The sequence below is a fragment of the Cannabis sativa genome, chromosome 9, assembly GCF_029168945.1.
Source record: "Cannabis sativa cultivar Pink pepper isolate KNU-18-1 chromosome 9, ASM2916894v1, whole genome shotgun sequence".
Taxonomy (NCBI): Eukaryota; Viridiplantae; Streptophyta; class Magnoliopsida; order Rosales; family Cannabaceae; genus Cannabis; species Cannabis sativa.
Window position 1 is genome coordinate 1,247,622 of NC_083609.1, and position 17,011 is coordinate 1,264,632.

Below are 17,011 nucleotides of genomic sequence, written 5' to 3' on the forward strand. Positions count from 1 at the left end.
AAAATTAAAATTAAAAAATTAAATTAAATTAAAAAAAAATATGTGGCCTCCGAATCCCGCGTTTAGTTTAAATGCCTCGTGTGATTTTTTTTTTTGTTTTTTCTCTTTGACTCCTTGTATTTTTATATATTTACAATATTTACCTACTTTTAATTATTTTTTTTTAATTAATTAGGATATTTGGCTCTAGATTTTGACATGTACTAAATTATATCTTTGAATTTTTGTCTAATTTTACTCAATTTTGTTAATATGACGATTGTCTATGTATTAAGTTGTGCCCCCGAATTTTGATATTTATAAAATCATATTCTCTGAACTTTAATATATATCAAATTATGCATCTTGAATTTTCATTCTTGTTAGAGACTTTTTAGTAAAGTTGAACAAAAGTCTTTAAATTTAACAATTTTGATAGTCCGATGAGAATTTTTAACGATTTGAAAAGTTTAAGAGACATAATTTAGTATATGTCAAAGTTCAGGGGTAAAATCTAAATTAGTCTATTATTTTCTTCTTTTTGAATAATTAACTTAATTTTTTTTTTATCTTTTTTTTTTCATCTCATTGTTTCCTCTTAATTGAGAATTGTATTATTTTGTCCCTCCTTGTAGAGAGTGTTTTGTCCCTCCTTGTAGAGTGATTTTGTTTTGTGTGTCGAAGTGTTGATTACTGGTTCCAAAGTTTTGCTATGGCCTCCTCTAGCAAAGAAGATCATGCTTTGACCAAAAGATGGGCTGATATATGTCTAGAAGATGAGGAAGAACATGAAGTCTCCCTGGCCGACGATTGCGACGAGGAAGAAGAACTGAATTTTGATGACAGATGGTGCCTAGTGGGTCGAATGCTGTCTGGAAAAGTCTCTGATTTCCAGATATTCCAAAATATTATTGCTGATTTATGGAAGCCTGGAAGAGGTATTTTCATTAAGATTCTGGATCAAAACAGGTTTCTTTTTCAGTTCTATCATGAGATAGATATCAAAAGGGTGATTGATGGCAGCCCTTGGACGTATGATCGCAAACAACTCCTCATTGAAAGGCTTGAACCAGGTGGAAATCCTAGAATGATTGACATAAACACGTTAGACATGTGGGTTCAAATCCACGATCTGCGAACTGGATTCAAAACTGAATGGGCAATAAGGGAAGCGGCTCGCTATATCGGTCAATACGTGGAGTCCGATCCTAACAATTTTCAAGGCGTGTGGCGTGATTATCTTCGGGTTCGAGTTCGAGTTAATGTTAATGCTCCATTGAAAAGACGAATGAAGATTCGCAGCCGCAATGGAGAAGCTTTTTATGCTTACTTCAAATACGAAAGAGTTCCGACATTTTGTTTCATCTGCGGAGTCATGGGACATGCTGAACGTTTCTGTGAGAAGATATATGATACCCCGATTGAGAACATAGTGAAACCATACAGTATAGAGATGAAGGCTCCGACGAGACGACAGATTTTTTTGACAGCCTCTCCTTGGCTCCGGCCAGGCAAGGGAGGTCATGTTCCAGCGAAGCAGTCGACATCAGCATCTCCCTCTGTTAATGCTCCTACGGATTTTAGGGGCACTAATTCAGTTAATTGTGATCCTCATGATAGTCAATCAAAATCACGTGATTATGGGAATCAGCAATCAACCTTAAAAGAGCATGTTGTGTTGGTCAATGACAACTCAGCAGATTTCAATAGTGAGGAGATAATTGAAATCTCTGATTTAAAAAGAAAACGTTTGGTGACTTCTACACATGTTGGGCCAGCTTCTATGACAAAAGACTTAATGGAAACAGAGGATGGTAAAATTTTAGATCACTTAACTCAAGTGGTAATTTCAAAAAACGTAGATATGGTGGGTCTTGGTTTCCAAGCCCACCAAGAGCCATGAGTACCATTAGTTGGAATTGCCGTGGGCTTGGGAACCCACGGGCCCAACAATTCCTTTTTGACATTTGTGTCCAAAAGAAACCCAAATTTTTATTTCTCTGTGAAACTCTGTGTAACAAAGAAGTGGTGGAGCGGTTCAGAATAAAGATAGGCTTTGAGGGTTGTTTCTCTGTCGATGTGAACGGTAGGAAGGGAGGGCTGGCTATGCTTTGGCGTATTTCGGAGGAGGCTCATCTCAATAACTACTCCAATAATCACATTGATATTGAAGTTAGGATTCCTGGGATGGTGAAATGGAGACTTACTGGTTTTTATGGCGAACCCAACAGGAACTTGCGACATCACACATGGAATCATCTTCGATCTATGGCTGCTGACTCAAGTCTCCCTTGGTGTGTGATAGGAGACTTCAATAATATAATCAGCCAAGAGGATAAGAAAGGGGGAAGACCTTATCCTGCAACACTCATCACTGGTTTTCAGGATGCTATTTCGGACTGTCATCTCATTGATTTAGAGCTTCGAGGTTATCAATTTACATGGGAACGCAGCCGAGGCACTAACCGAGCAGTGGAGATTCGCCTTGATAGAGCTATGGCTACTCAACAATGGCTGAATTTATTTAATGAGGTATCACTCTCTAATTTGGCTTTTTCTTCTTCCGATCATTCCCCTATTTTTCTAGAACCCGAAACCATGATCAGTGGGAACTTAATGGGGCTTTATCGTTATGAAAATTCCTGGAATAGAGAGCCTCTTTGTGCTCAAATTGTTGCTGATATATGGCAGTCCAGCCCTCATCTTCAACTAATGGAAAAGATTGAACTGTGCTTAAAGCAGCTGGCAAGTTGGGGGCGATCCATTACTGGTAATTTCAAGTCGCGTCTTTCCAAGAGTAAGAAATTGCTTGTTGATCTGAAGAGCTCTTCCTCTGCTACTGATATGGAAAATTTTGTGCAAGAAAAAACCAATTATTTTGAGATCCTTGCCCAACAAGAAGTGTACTGGAAGCAGAGATCAAAGCAATATTGGCTTCATTCGGGTGATAAAAATAATAAATATTTTCATGCCACTGCTAGTGCCAGGAAAAGATCAAATCTAATTCAACAATTGCAAGACTCAAATGGCTCTTGGAAGAATTGGTCAACCGGCCTTGATACAGTGATCAATGATTATTTTCTTAATCTATTCCAATCATCCAACACTTCGGCCCAGCAGATTATAGACAATATCAGAGTTTCGGTTACTGCTTTTCACAATGAAGTACTGCTACAACCGATCGGTGATGAAGAAGTTAAGTCTGCTGTGTTCTCTATGCATCCTGACAAAGCACCTGGTCCCGATGGTATGTGTCCTGGTTTCTTTCAACATCATTGGCAAGTTGTGGGTACTGATGTATACAATTAGTGAAAGATTTCTTTGTCTCTGGAATACTTCCTGCTGGTCTAAATGATACCCATCTTGTCTTGATTCCAAAGAAGAAGAACTTTGTTGCTATGAGTGATCTTAGACCAATCTCACTATGTAATGTCCTATATAAGATCATCTCCAAAGTGCTAGCTAATCGCATGCGGGATCTCATTGACCATATCATCTCTGAAACTCAAAGCGCCTTCATACCGGGGCGACTTATATCTGACAACATAATGATAGCCTTTGAGGTGATGCACTACTTGAAGCGCAAAAGAAAAGGCAAGAAAGGGTTTATGGCGCTCAAGCTTGATATGAGCAAGGCATACGACAGAGTGGAATGGAGCTTCTTAAGAGCGGTTATGATTCGAATGGGATTTGCTAGTAGATGGGTTGAGTTGATTATGGCTTGTGTCTCAACGGTGCGCTACAAGGTTGTTCATGGTGGTCACATTCTGGAATCTATTACACCTTCTCGTGGCATTCGTCAAGGAGACCCTCTATCGACTTACCTGTTTATTATGTGTGCTGAAGGACTGTCTGCCCTCATCCAAAAGTTTGAGTCTGATAGAATCTTACAAGGCTGTCGGGTAGCAAATCGGGCTCCTCCCATCACTCACATGTTGTTTGCAGACGATAGCTATTTCTTCTGTCAGGCTAGTGAGAATGCAGCTACTAGCATCAACAATCTTCTTGCTATGTTCGAAAATGCCTCTGGCCAAAAGGTTAATCCCTCTAAATCTTCAATTTTCTTCAGTCCCAATACGGATAACATAACTCGGCATCGAATATGTTCTACCCTTCATATGGATGAAGCTACTGAAGGTAGTCTTTACCTTGGTCTCCCCAACATCATTGGACGCAATAAAAATGCTATCCTCGGCTTCATAAAAAACAAAGTCATTACTAGGGTGAATAGTTGGGATGGAAGATTCTTATCTCGAGCAGGAAAGGAAATCCTTCTCAAAACTGTCATTCAATCATTGCCCACCTACGCTATGAGCGTTTTTTTACTTCCCCTCGGCACTTGCAAGGAGATCGAAAAAATAATGGCAAGTTTTTGGTGGAAATCTAATAATAGCAATGGTCGAGGTATCATCTGGATGTCTTGGGACAGGCTTGCTAAGCCTAAAGAAGAAGGAGGAATGGGGTTTCGACATTTACATGACTTTAACCTTGCCATGCTTGCTAAACAAGGTTGGCGTCTTCTGTGTAACCCAAGTTCTCTCGCAGCTAGAGTTTACAAAGCAAAATATTTTCCTCAAACTGATTTTCTATCAGCCGAACTTGGTAATAATCCAAGCTTTGTTTGGCGTAGTATTTGGGGCGCCCAACATGTGGTTCGTCTTGGAGCTATTCGTACAATTGGTGATGGACTAAGCACAAAAATCCTTTGTACTCCTTGGCTACCGAATCAACATACTAAGTGTCTTGTGTCTAGCCACCCAAGTCTTCAAAATACCTTCGTGAATTCTCTTTTCAAGGTCAACGAACGTAACTGGGATGAAGAAGTTGTGGTTGATTTGTTTCCTTCACATGAGGCTAATGTTATTCTCGGTATACCTTTGAGTAGTTCTGCAGGGGCTGACTTCTGGTCTTGGAAAGCAGACCATAGAGGTTGCTACACCGTGCGCAGTGCCTATTCCCTGCTCCAAAGAACACAAACCGGCGGCAACTCCTCAACCCGACAACTCGGTTTTTGGAGACGGCTTTGGCACTGAAAATCCCACCAAAGGTCTTTGAATTTCCTGTGGCGTGTCATCTCAGATTCTCTCCCCACATGTGTCAATCTCGTCACCAAGCATGTCCCTATTTCAAGCCAATGTCCGGTATGTAAAGCACATCCAGAAACTGCCATTCACCTGCTCATAACCTGCGACTTTGCCAAAGCCTGCTGGGCTAGTTTCGGTTGGCCTATCAATGTTGCAGCCCCTTCCAGTTTCGGTAATTGGCTTGAGAACTTGATGCGAGTTTGTGATACAGAACAAGTTTGTCGTGCTTCAATGATTACTTGGGCCCTATGGAAATCTCAAAACCAAGTTGTTTGGAAGAAACGCAATTGTACTATTAATGATGTTTTAGCTTCAGCCTCCACCACACTTGATCACTGGCGAAAAGCTCAAAATCCTTTTGCCTTATCAACACTATCTCTCTATAATAGTGACGATGGGGCCGAGCTTTGGTCTAAACCTCCTACAAATCACATCAAGATTAATGTGGACGCCGCTCTTTTTCATCATGAGAACTCATACGGGTTCGGTATAGTTGCTAGAGATAGTTTGGGCCATCTTATCGAAGCAAAGACATGCTTCAAAGCAGGCTCTTATTCGCCTGAGGTTGTGGAGGCTCTGGGAATTAAGGAAGCTCTTAGTTGGATTAAGAGCACCAATTGGCACAACGTAGAGCTTGAGACTGATAGTCTTCTCACTGTCCAAGCAATCCGAAACAGTCAGAGAATGTCATCCATTTTCGGCCTTGTTATTCAGGATTGTTGTCATTTGTTGTCTTCTCTACCTAGTGTTAAAATAAGATTTATCAAACGATCAGCCAATCGAGTTGCTCATGCTGTTGCTAGGCATGCTCGATTTTCCTCTGGTTGTAGCATTTTTTATCACAATGTTTGGGCCGATCTTAAGGCTCTCTTGTATTCAGAATGCTTTTAATTCAATGAAGTTGCTATTTCATTTCATAAAAAAAAAAAAAAAAAAAAAAAACTTAATTTTTTTATTTGAACCGCTTGAGGTTAGCTCAAGTAGCCATAGGGGCTTGGGAGGATATGTGTGTGGAGGGTGCTAAGATCGAATCTCAAGTTGTGCAATGTAAGGTATATAATTAACGCTCCAATAAAAAAAATATTTAAAATAATCAAAGATGAGTATGTTATAGTGTTGTAAATATGAGTTGTATTTTTTGACATGGTACGAGCACGACCAGACACAAAAAAAATATGAGTTTGGGCATAACACGACACAATGCTATAAATTAGCACGACACGATGTATAAATTGGCATGCCACAACACGAAAAATATGTTCTTAATCTTAAGTACAACTCAGTTGAAAAACTTAAAAGGCATGACATGTAAATACGAATAGACTTGCACGAAATGCCACAATATGAAACATTAAAAAACCTTATAATTTAATTATTATAATAATATGTATATTTGTCAATTATAAGTAAAATAATAATAAAATGTAAACATAGCATTCAATATTTTAATTTTATAATTAAAACTATCAAAAAAATATAAAATTAAAATTATGTATTAATTTATTTGTAGAGTGTGACACAAAAAATTAAGTATTTATAAGTAAATATTTAAATTATAATAGTTTTAATATTTTTTATATGGTTGTCAGTAAAATATTGTTGAAAATTACATAAATATAATTAAAATTATAAAATATATGGTTTAGTAATTATTAATTGTTAAAAAAATATGAAAAAATAAAACACGAATTCGAGCGCGAATATGATACGGGCTAGCCTATTTAAGAAAAACGATCTGACACGAATCTGAGCACGACACGAAAATATTAAATCTACGGGTCGTACGAGGCATACATTTTGAAAAATATTGGCACAACACGACACGATCAATATTTTTTTAAAGCACGACATAGCCTATATTTTGAAAAATACAAATATATATATATATATATATATATATTCGGGTCAACACAACACACAAATTTACAGGGCAAGACACCCATTCCCTACCCACAAAGCACATTATTCACCTGTAGCTCCTAGTCACTTTAAGGCCAGGTTTCAAAGTGTCACCTTAAGGAGTCGAACGCTAAAAGGTAACTACACTACACACTCGGTGGTAAAGTTATCAATATTTGAAAGCTTAATTTTGGCAAAAATAAAGTACACCTAATTGGAGAGTTTTGCCATTAAAAAGAAAACTTTAGTATTATAAGTACAACAAACTAAAAATATTAGAAACTCATCCAACTCGCAAATATCTTTCATTATTTTACATGAATTTCTTTAGCATAAATTTTTATTATAATTAACACAATGCCCTAATTTTTCATTAAGATTGTTGTCACACTTTTAAAGTTTTACGATTTTAATTACTCAAATAATTGTTTATCCAAATGTATGTGTTTCAAAGTTTAATTTTTTTTGAATGGATTGTTAATTAGGAAATGAATAATTTATGTATATATTGTTTTTAAGGTAAATATCATTTTAAATTTTGTGTTTTGTAAAAGTTACTGATTGAACTTTCTATTTTATAAAATAATAAATTGAACCATGTATTTTCTTAAATAGTATCCAGAATTAATTTTTTATCAAAATAAAATTTAACAATAACTTGATATAAATGTGTTATGACAAAACTGGTTACGTTTTCTACACCTGTTCGTGCTAAAAATTATCTTTAGTTGGTTATTTTAAAAAAAATTGTCAAAAATCGAGCTCAATATCCTATTTGTATTATTTTAGAAAATACATGGTCATTTTTAGGTTATTTAAATTTTTGATCCTCAAACTATGTTATTGTGTCGCTTGAACTTTTTAACCCGTTAAAAATGATCTATGAGCTATTCACAGTGTTGTAAATTAGTCATTTTGTCAAGTTTTATCACACGACAAATAAAATGATGACGTTGCTGCTTAACTAATTGTCACATTTAGGGTTGTTCATCCGATCCAATCCACACTTTTTTGGTCAAACAACATCCAATCCGCACTAAGTGCGGATTTTGTTTTTTGGATCCAATCCAATCCGCACAATAGCTCAAATCCAATCCAATCCAATCCGCAAAAGTGCGGATTGGATCGGTTACTTTGGATTGGTTACTTTTAATATTAAATTATTTAATATTTATGAAAAAAAAAAATTCACATAACTAGCAACAAAATAAAACAAATTATAGTTATTTTATGTCTCCAACAACACATTAAATAAATAAAATAACAAATTCAAAGGAAAAAAAAATCGTATATATAAAAAAAATATTTAATTTTATTTTAAATTGTATGTCGAAAAAAATATATAAGAATAGAATATACATTTTATATATTAAATTTTGTAATATAATTGTATTATATGTATTAGACTTTTAAATTACTATTTTCTTTATATTAAAATATTATTTGTATATATAATTTTTTTAATTTTGTTATAAATATGTGCGGATTGGATTAGATTGGTTACTTTTACATGTCAATCAACATCCAATCCGCACAAGTGCGGATTTTGAATTTTCCAATCCAATCCAATCCGCACAAGTGCGGATATCCACACTTTGCGGATTGGATTGGATTGGATCGTGCGGATTGGATTGGATCGGCTATTTTATGAACACCCCTAGCTACATTAGTGTTATGTCAATACCATATTTGTAATTAATTTTAAGAAAATAATTTGATTTTTTTTTTTTAATTTAGTTTTACTTGATTTTTTAGTTGAAAGATTTTTTTAAAATGTATAATTTTTTTTTTAATGTTAAATTATATATGTGACGCTGATATGACAATTAATTAAATAGTTATGTCATTATTTTATTTATCACACGTGACAAAACTTAATAAAAGGTCAAATTTATAATATTGCGAATAGTTCAATAACTATTTGTAACAAGTTTAAATGTTTAGCAAATATAATAAATAAAATGTCAATTTATATTTTCTATGTAATAATTCTAATATAATAATACATAAATCATAATTCGGGAAATAAAAACCCTAAATAATTTTTTTTATTATTATTATTTATTATTGAAATATAGTCACATCCTATAGGCTTGAATGTCCCTCTTTAGAATGGCTTGTGCAATTGTGCTTTAAGAAAATCCACATGGCTTGTGTGTATATATTAATATACATGTTATAAATATATAAATATATAAATATAAATATAATCATGTTAGGCATTATTCAAATAAAACAACGTGCATACAATACAACCCCAAAAACATACATATAACTTTATTTTTGTTAATTGTTTTGTAATATGTTGCACATCTGTTTTTATTAATTTAAAATATATAAAAATATAAAAAGACAACTCTTATGACCTCTTAATTTCAAGCCAAGCTAATTGGGGCCATATGCTAAAAAAATCAGCTTGAGTTTTTTTTTTTTTTTTTTTTTTTTATTTATTTATTTTATTTTAAAAATAAATAGGATTTATCTCGAGAATTATTAACCTTTTTAAATTATGTTCCCTAAACTTTTTTATTTAATAAAATTATTTCTTGAATTATATACTAAGTTATGCCCTTCTATCTAAAATTGAGTTGGCATTATGAATGTTAATGTAATGTTGTTACATCAACTTTACTTGTATAAATACAATAAACAATTAATTTTAAATTATAACTTATATAATTAAAAATGACAAAATAAATTATTAAAATTATTTAATTGAATTATAGATATAGTAATGACGTGACATGTTAAACTGACAAAATAAGTATAATTCAATAACAAGAATAGTTCAGGAGAATTTTTAATAAATAAAAAAGTTCAAAATATGATTTAAAAATAGTAATAATTCACGAGATAAATCTTATTTGCTTTTTTTTTTCTATTGTTTTTTTGGAATATAATAATAAAAATTTATAATGCAGTATTTGTGAAGATTTTTTTTTTTGGTATGATTAAAAATAAAATCTATTGAGAAAATTCTTTATTGGGATTTATTGTAATATTTTTAAAAAAGTGGACCCAGTCAACAAATCATAGTGTTAAATGTATAATATTGGGAAAATTACATAAATTATAAATTATTATTTTTTGTAAAATTTTACACTTTTACGTTTAAAGTATTTTCTTTTTACATATTTACGTTGTTCTATAAAATTATAAAAATAAATAACAAGAAAATTACATAAAAGTAATATGAAAATAATATCAAAATAATAAAATAACAATAGTGCAACATAAAAATAATCAAAAGACCGTATTTTATGTAAATAAAATCTTAAAAATTGTAAAAATATTTAAAATTTCATACGACCCTATTTTATAATTTTCTTTTTTGATATTTTTGTGTATTTATGAAGTTATCATTATAATCTTCACAAGGATTCAATGTTAGCCCAAAATGAGTTTAGGCCCAATAGTGAAGCACAATGCACAACCATAATATGTAGGATAAGTGTGCAAAATTATGATGAATCTAAATTTAGGGCAATTTTCATTTTTATAGTTTTTTAAGGCACAAGTTGAAAAAAATGTGGCTTTTCTAAAAAAATTATTTTATGGGAAAAAAAAAGTTAAAAAAAAAGTGAAAAACAATAAATGATAAGCAATTACCCCAAATGGGGTTGTTTGGTGTCATAATTTCACAAGTCTCTACTAAAATTTTTACCTATGAACAAAAAAGAAAAAACTAAAATTATATTTGGTTTTCCATTCATTTTTGAGTCTTTTTCTTTTTTCTTTTCTTTTGTAATCCTTGACAACTCCTCTTCTTCTTCAAGAAAAAGAAAAAAAAAAAAAAGAAAAGATTTTTTTTTTGTTATTTTTTAAATTATTTAATAAAAATAATTAATTTTCTAATATTTAAAATAATTAGATTATGTACAAGTATGTATACGCGAGCAGTGTACTGTGACATTTAACTGTGATTTTTGAACGGAGGGGTACAAAGCAAAACGAAATGAGAGTTTAAGTAGTTTTGCTCCTAACAAATCGACTTTAGTAGTTACGTGTTAAAAAAATTAAAATTCAAGTGGTTTAGTCGTCAATATTCATATTAAAGATACTGTAAGGTTTCGATAGTTTCGCTGCAAATTACCCAAGTTCGATAAATAATAGGGTTATTTACAGCGAAACATACTTATGTTTTGATTTTTTACATTTAATCCCTTTTTATTGTGGTAAAGTCTCATTGTGTTTATTTTTCTTTGCAAATTTAAAGTGTCGGCTAGACATCACCGTTGAATACCAATTGTATTATTACTATAATGATTTTAAAGTTTTACTTTTGTGTACACAGTAATTATTCAGTTGATATTTAACGTTAATATTTAACTGACACCTTTGACACTAAAAAATAAGAATAAGAAAATTGTGTATAAAAATTAAAAAATAAAATAAAAAATTGGAGATTAAAAAAAATTGTTCTTTGCTTTATAGAATGATGAAGAAAAGGGATCATATATTTATTTGGTATGTTCTTCTTTCTTTCTTAATGTGAAAGTTTTGTTCTTTGCTTTATACAATTCACAATAAAAAGAGTGTTAACCAAAAACATCATCATATTCCTTTCTTTCTTTCTAATTTCACTATATATATTCAAATTATCCTATATATATAATATATATATGTTGTATATATGCATTCATAGTTTTCCATCTTTAACCTCTACGATTCTTCTCTGCCTCAAATTTCATATTTTTCTCAAAGCTAAACTCTGATAACCAGGTATTCTTCTTCTTCATCTGTGCCCTAAAAAACTAGTCTTTTAGCTCTTTTAGTTATTTTACTCATAAATTACCTTAGTATTAATCTATGAATTGCCCTCTTAATTTTTATTGGATTATTATTGTTATTGGGTTTTAGATTACAATGAGCTTAGTGGGGTCTGAGTCTTTCAATTTTCCATGGCTTCTTTGTTCTTTGTTTGGGTGTGAATGGTGGAAATTTGCCTAATTTGGGACATTATTCATTGGATTCAATGCAGAGTATTTTTGGGTTTCTTTTTCCTTCCATGAACAGAATTTGGAGTAGGCTTATATATAATGAAATGTATTACTATAATCACCAATGTTGCAATTTGCAATTTGTTGATGAAATGAGAAGAGTTGCCATATTAGGATTTAGCTTAGGATTTTCAGATTGAACATCCATGACTGGATTGATTATGTTTTGAGTTTGAGGGGTTGATTGGCATTACAGTGATTGATTGTTGTAGTTAAATTCTTGTTTGTAAAGGAAAAAAGGGAATTTGATGTCTTCCTTTGGACTCAAGTTTTTGTGTTAGTTTATATTCCTTGCTTGAGTACTACTGATACCAAAACTTCCAAAGGAATCAATCTACAGGGAAAGCTCAAATTGAATTCTTATTTTATTTATATTATTAGAACATGCACCCTTTATTGGAGTTTTGAAAATTACAAAGTAGCTCATTGGAAAAAGATTAAATTTTTCATTGGAGAGTTTATGGCCTTATTATTGAGATTGTTACAATTGGGATAGCCTCAAGTATGCAGATTCTCAATATGGCCCATTTTCCAAGTTTTAAACTTGTAATAAATTTTAATTTAGTTAAAGATTTAATGATGCCCCTTATTATCCTCAACCTATCAATTTGTTGTTTTGTCCTTCATTTTCTACTCTCAGAGAGGTAAGCATGAATTTTGACAATGTCACTAACATTGATGAGTTTGAAGATTTTATCTTTTAAAGGCAATTCAAGAGTGATTGAATGAGATTTAGTCATTTACTCTTGTAAATTATTCATTTTTCGAAGCAAGTTACACTCTTGTATATAGTAAAGCTGTGCTTTTTATTTTTCTTCAATATAAATTTATACATTCTTATTGTTCTGCAGGCACTGTGACTTCCATTGTCATCTCTACAATTGCATCCCATAGAGAAACAGCTTATGCCAAAGCAGTGAACTTAGTTGCACTTGATCAAAAAATCTGATCTTTATGTTTTTATGCTTGGCTACTTGAATTCTATATCAGTTGTTATTGTTACACACTATATCTAGATTCGTATTTTGAAAATGGGTTCGAGTGAAGATCGGTATGAGATTGCATTTTTCGATGTGGAAACAACTGTTCCAACCAGAGCTGGAGTGAAATTTGCCATTTTGGAATTCGGTTCGATACTGGTTTGTCCAAGGAGGCTAGAGGAGTTGGAGAATTACTCCACATTGGTCAGACCTATCGACCTTTCCCTCATTTCTTCTTTGTCTGTACGCTGCAATGGCATTACCCGTGAGGCTGTCACCGCTGCCCCATCTTTCAGAGACATTGCTGATAGGGTCTACGACATTCTCCATGGTTGGTTTTTCCTTTCATATCTTAATATTGGTCTTTTCTTAAGCTCAGTGTCATGTTGGTTTTCCAAATGTATTACTTTCTCCAAAAAAGGGTTTTGTTTTGTTTGAGCTCTGAGGATGCTTAAGGACCTTTTTTTTTTCGGTTGGATTGTGTATAGGACGGATATGGGCAGGTCACAATATACTGAGATTTGATTGTGCTCGGATTCGTGAGGCATACGCTGACATTGGTAGACCAGCACCAGAACCGAAGGGTACAATTGATTCATTGGCTTTGTTGACTCAGAAATTTGGACGAAGAGCTGGTGATATGAAGGTAATATGCCTATAATATTATGTATTTATGTATATAAGAGTTGTAAGAAGTGGTTTATATGCTTGTCAAGTAATATGAATTGAATTGAGTTAGAAATTTCTTAATTTCAACCATAAAAATTTGAACTTTTTCATTCGCGTTTTCTTGTTATGAATTTCTACTTTACGAGGACAACGGTGTTCGACTGATGGATTTGGACGGATTATGAAATCGAACAATAGTTTAATACTATGAGTGTTTTAATGTATTTTTTTTTCAAAAAACAAATGCTTGATTCATCTGCATTATCACTGTAGATGGCTACCCTTGCAACATATTTTGGGCTTGGTCAACAAACACATAGGTACTTTTTTCCGAAACCTACTTTCGAAGTATCATTCACAGTGTTATCTTGATTGAGATTATTGGGCTAATCTTGTTCTATGATGATTTTCTAGGAGTTTGGACGATGTTCGGATGAATCTTGAAGTTCTAAAATATTGTGCAACAGTTCTGTTCCTGGTAAACCTTCCTATCCTCACCGAGGTTTTCCCTCGGTTCTTAATAAACTTGGGATTTGGGATGATAATAAATCTTTCAGTAGCACGGAGTCAAATGCTAGAAAATTCATTTTTAATAGATAATACTATGAAGAATATCGATACAACTAGTTCTTTGAATGAATCGTTGGTTAAAATGAAATCTTGTAACATAGAAGGACCGCCCCCTTAGTAAGTCGACTTGGGTTGATTTATCAGATTTTGATATTGTCGATTGATTTGCAGGCTTATGATAAAGTCGAACCGATCTATAGAAGTATATGTTATAGCACAATTATATGAAAATTAATTCTAATGATCACATGAATGATTACAGGAGTCAAGCCTACCGGAGATACTTACCACAAACAGTTGGATTTCTCCAAATGCGATAACACGAAGCCGTAGCAGTAATGAAAAATTATCTCCCGAGGGGACAAGCTCGAACGTAAATCTTCGCCCAGCAAGTTTAAACAATGGAAATATGCAAACATTAACTTCCACAAATCAAATGATGATTGAGAATCACCCAATATCATCTCTTGTGGTTCCTAACAGAGAGGCCGAATCTAACCAACCTCAGCAAGATCCTTTTAATATGGCTCAACTCACCACCGAAATCATGGTAGAGACCGCAAATTCCCAGCAGACAGATGTTAACATGGACGAGAGATCCATTTCGGTCTCATCTGATTTGTCATCCACCGGGGAATTTCTCGAGCCTGATTCGGTTTCTATTCCTTTCATAAGTGGTTCCTTTGTTCCATTTATTCGCGGGAGCAAGAAGATCAAGTTGATGCACGGAGATAACACTTTGCAGCTTCAATGTGCTCGTCTGAAAGTTCGTTTTGGAATAAGTACTAAGTTCATCGATCTTGCTGGACGACCTAAGTTGAATTTTGTCGTTGATGCACCACCGAGTTTGTGTACAGTTCTTGATTCGTGTAACAACATCGTCCAAAAGATGACTGTGGAATCTGAGAGCAACTCTGAATGGAGACCTGTTGTGAATCGAAAATTTTGCCCACCCAACAACCCTACAATCAGATTGCAGTAAGTTATTTTATTTTCTTTCAACGATTTCAATTTCGGTTTGGAAACCTTACTTAACTAACCTAATCCTAAACTTGCAGCATACCAACCGCTGTTTGCGGTGAGATTGCCATATATGCAACCGAAATCTATCAAAAGGAAAGTAGCGGCTCGGTTCAGAGGTTGGTGTTTAGTAAATTCGATGCTGCAGAGCTCAATTCCTTGCTCCCACCGGGAACCTTTGTCGATGCATTTTTCTCGTTAGATCCATACGATTATCAGCAAAATGCAGGCGTTCGATTGGTCGCCAAGAAATTGATCATCCATTCAGATTGATACTTATTTATTTAGCAAGATTCATTGTTATGTAAAAATTACTTTGAATTGTTGCAATGCAAGGGTTGTACTACTAATATATTCATGTTATTAATTGGTCTTTTTCTTCACTTTTCTATAGATTATTTGATTTTCTCTCTAATTTGGAGAAGAATTTGAAAGATTGTTGGGAAATGAGTTGAGAAAGAATTGTAAAACTAGTATGAGAGATAGAAACACTTCAATCACAATAGAATAAGTGTTGCTATAAGCACAAAGGTTACCTAGAAATTAGGATGATGAGGTTGCTACTTAGCCGAGAATTAGGACGAGGGCGAGCATAATTAGGGTTGCACATTTTAGAGACGAGGACAAGCATAATTAGGGAAGCACATGAGAGACGAGAATTATTTCTTGTCTCTGGTCGAATATTAAACGAGACGGAAATGGGAATGATACTCATTACCTTGTTCTTGATAGGAAATATATATAGAAATAAATACGATAATAAAGATTAAAATTCTTAATGAAACGAAGGAAACACCTCTTGTCTCGTCTACATACATAATTGAGATAATTATTTTTTATTTTTTTTTCACCGAAGTTTATAAAAAGAACGTTGTTAAGTAATGCATTTTAGAGGCTTATTTAGAGAATGTTAAAGTGTTTCTCTATATGTAGAAAAATACTATCCATCCTTTAAAAATATTATAGTATAATTTTATTCCTATCTTTTCTTCAAAGCAATATTTTATTCTTATCTTGGTAATATATGTATTATATATTTTAGTAAAAATATTTAAGTTATATTTATGAAATTTTTGTACGTCCTTGATTGTTAAGTGTAAGCTAATGCCATATAGTAGACCCTAAAATATAACTTAAGTACTTTTACCGTTAAAAATTAAACTTAGATATTTATATGTAGTTGGGGAACTCAAAATTTAAAGTGAGGGAGACGTAATTTTTTTTTATAAAGTAAGAACAAAAGTAAACTTAAAAAAATATTATTGGTGGGATTTAAACTATTATCCTCTAATATATATGTTATTTAACTTAATTATTATACGAAAACTAATATCATGTATATAAATATTATATTTTATTATAAATATACGTCATAACTAACTAAAATGTACGTATATATTGTTTTCGATTTTTTTAAAGGCTACTGTCTCCCTCGCTTCTATATGGGTCTATTCTTGGCTTGGAATTAAACTTAGTATTTACGCTATAAATTACTTAAAAAATATTTTTTTGAATAATTTATGGTACTTAAGTTATATTTTTGAAACTTTCGTAAGTACGAGTATTAAGTCAATGACCATGATAATTCTTGTAAGTTTTTATTTTTTTTTATTTAGAAATTAATTTAAATATACTAATAAAAATAATAATTCGATACTTAAAGAGTTAGTAGAATATTGTAGAAATATAACTTAACATATTAACACTTAAATATTTATCTCTAACTAATATTTTTTTTTTAGAAAAATCTCTAATTGAAATTTAAACTTAAATATTTACAAAAAAAAATAAAAAATAAAAAAATTAGTGT

The 17,011-nt window shown here is 32.5% G+C and overlaps 1 protein-coding gene across 1 annotated transcript; it reads left to right on the forward strand.

Moving 5' to 3' along the window:
• Positions 1-11,404: 11,404 nt before the first annotated feature.
• On the forward strand, positions 11,405-15,584 carry LOC115722390 (protein NEN1). The gene is made up of 7 exons (XM_030651592.2): positions 11,405-11,684; positions 12,814-13,273; positions 13,431-13,588; positions 13,885-13,931; positions 14,026-14,089; positions 14,444-15,159; positions 15,240-15,584. The coding sequence occupies exons 2-7, from the start codon at positions 12,994-12,996 to the stop codon at positions 15,472-15,474; spliced, it is 1,500 nt and encodes a 499-aa protein (XP_030507452.2). The 5' UTR covers positions 11,405-11,684; positions 12,814-12,993; the 3' UTR covers positions 15,475-15,584.
• Positions 15,585-17,011: the final 1,427 nt, after the last annotated feature.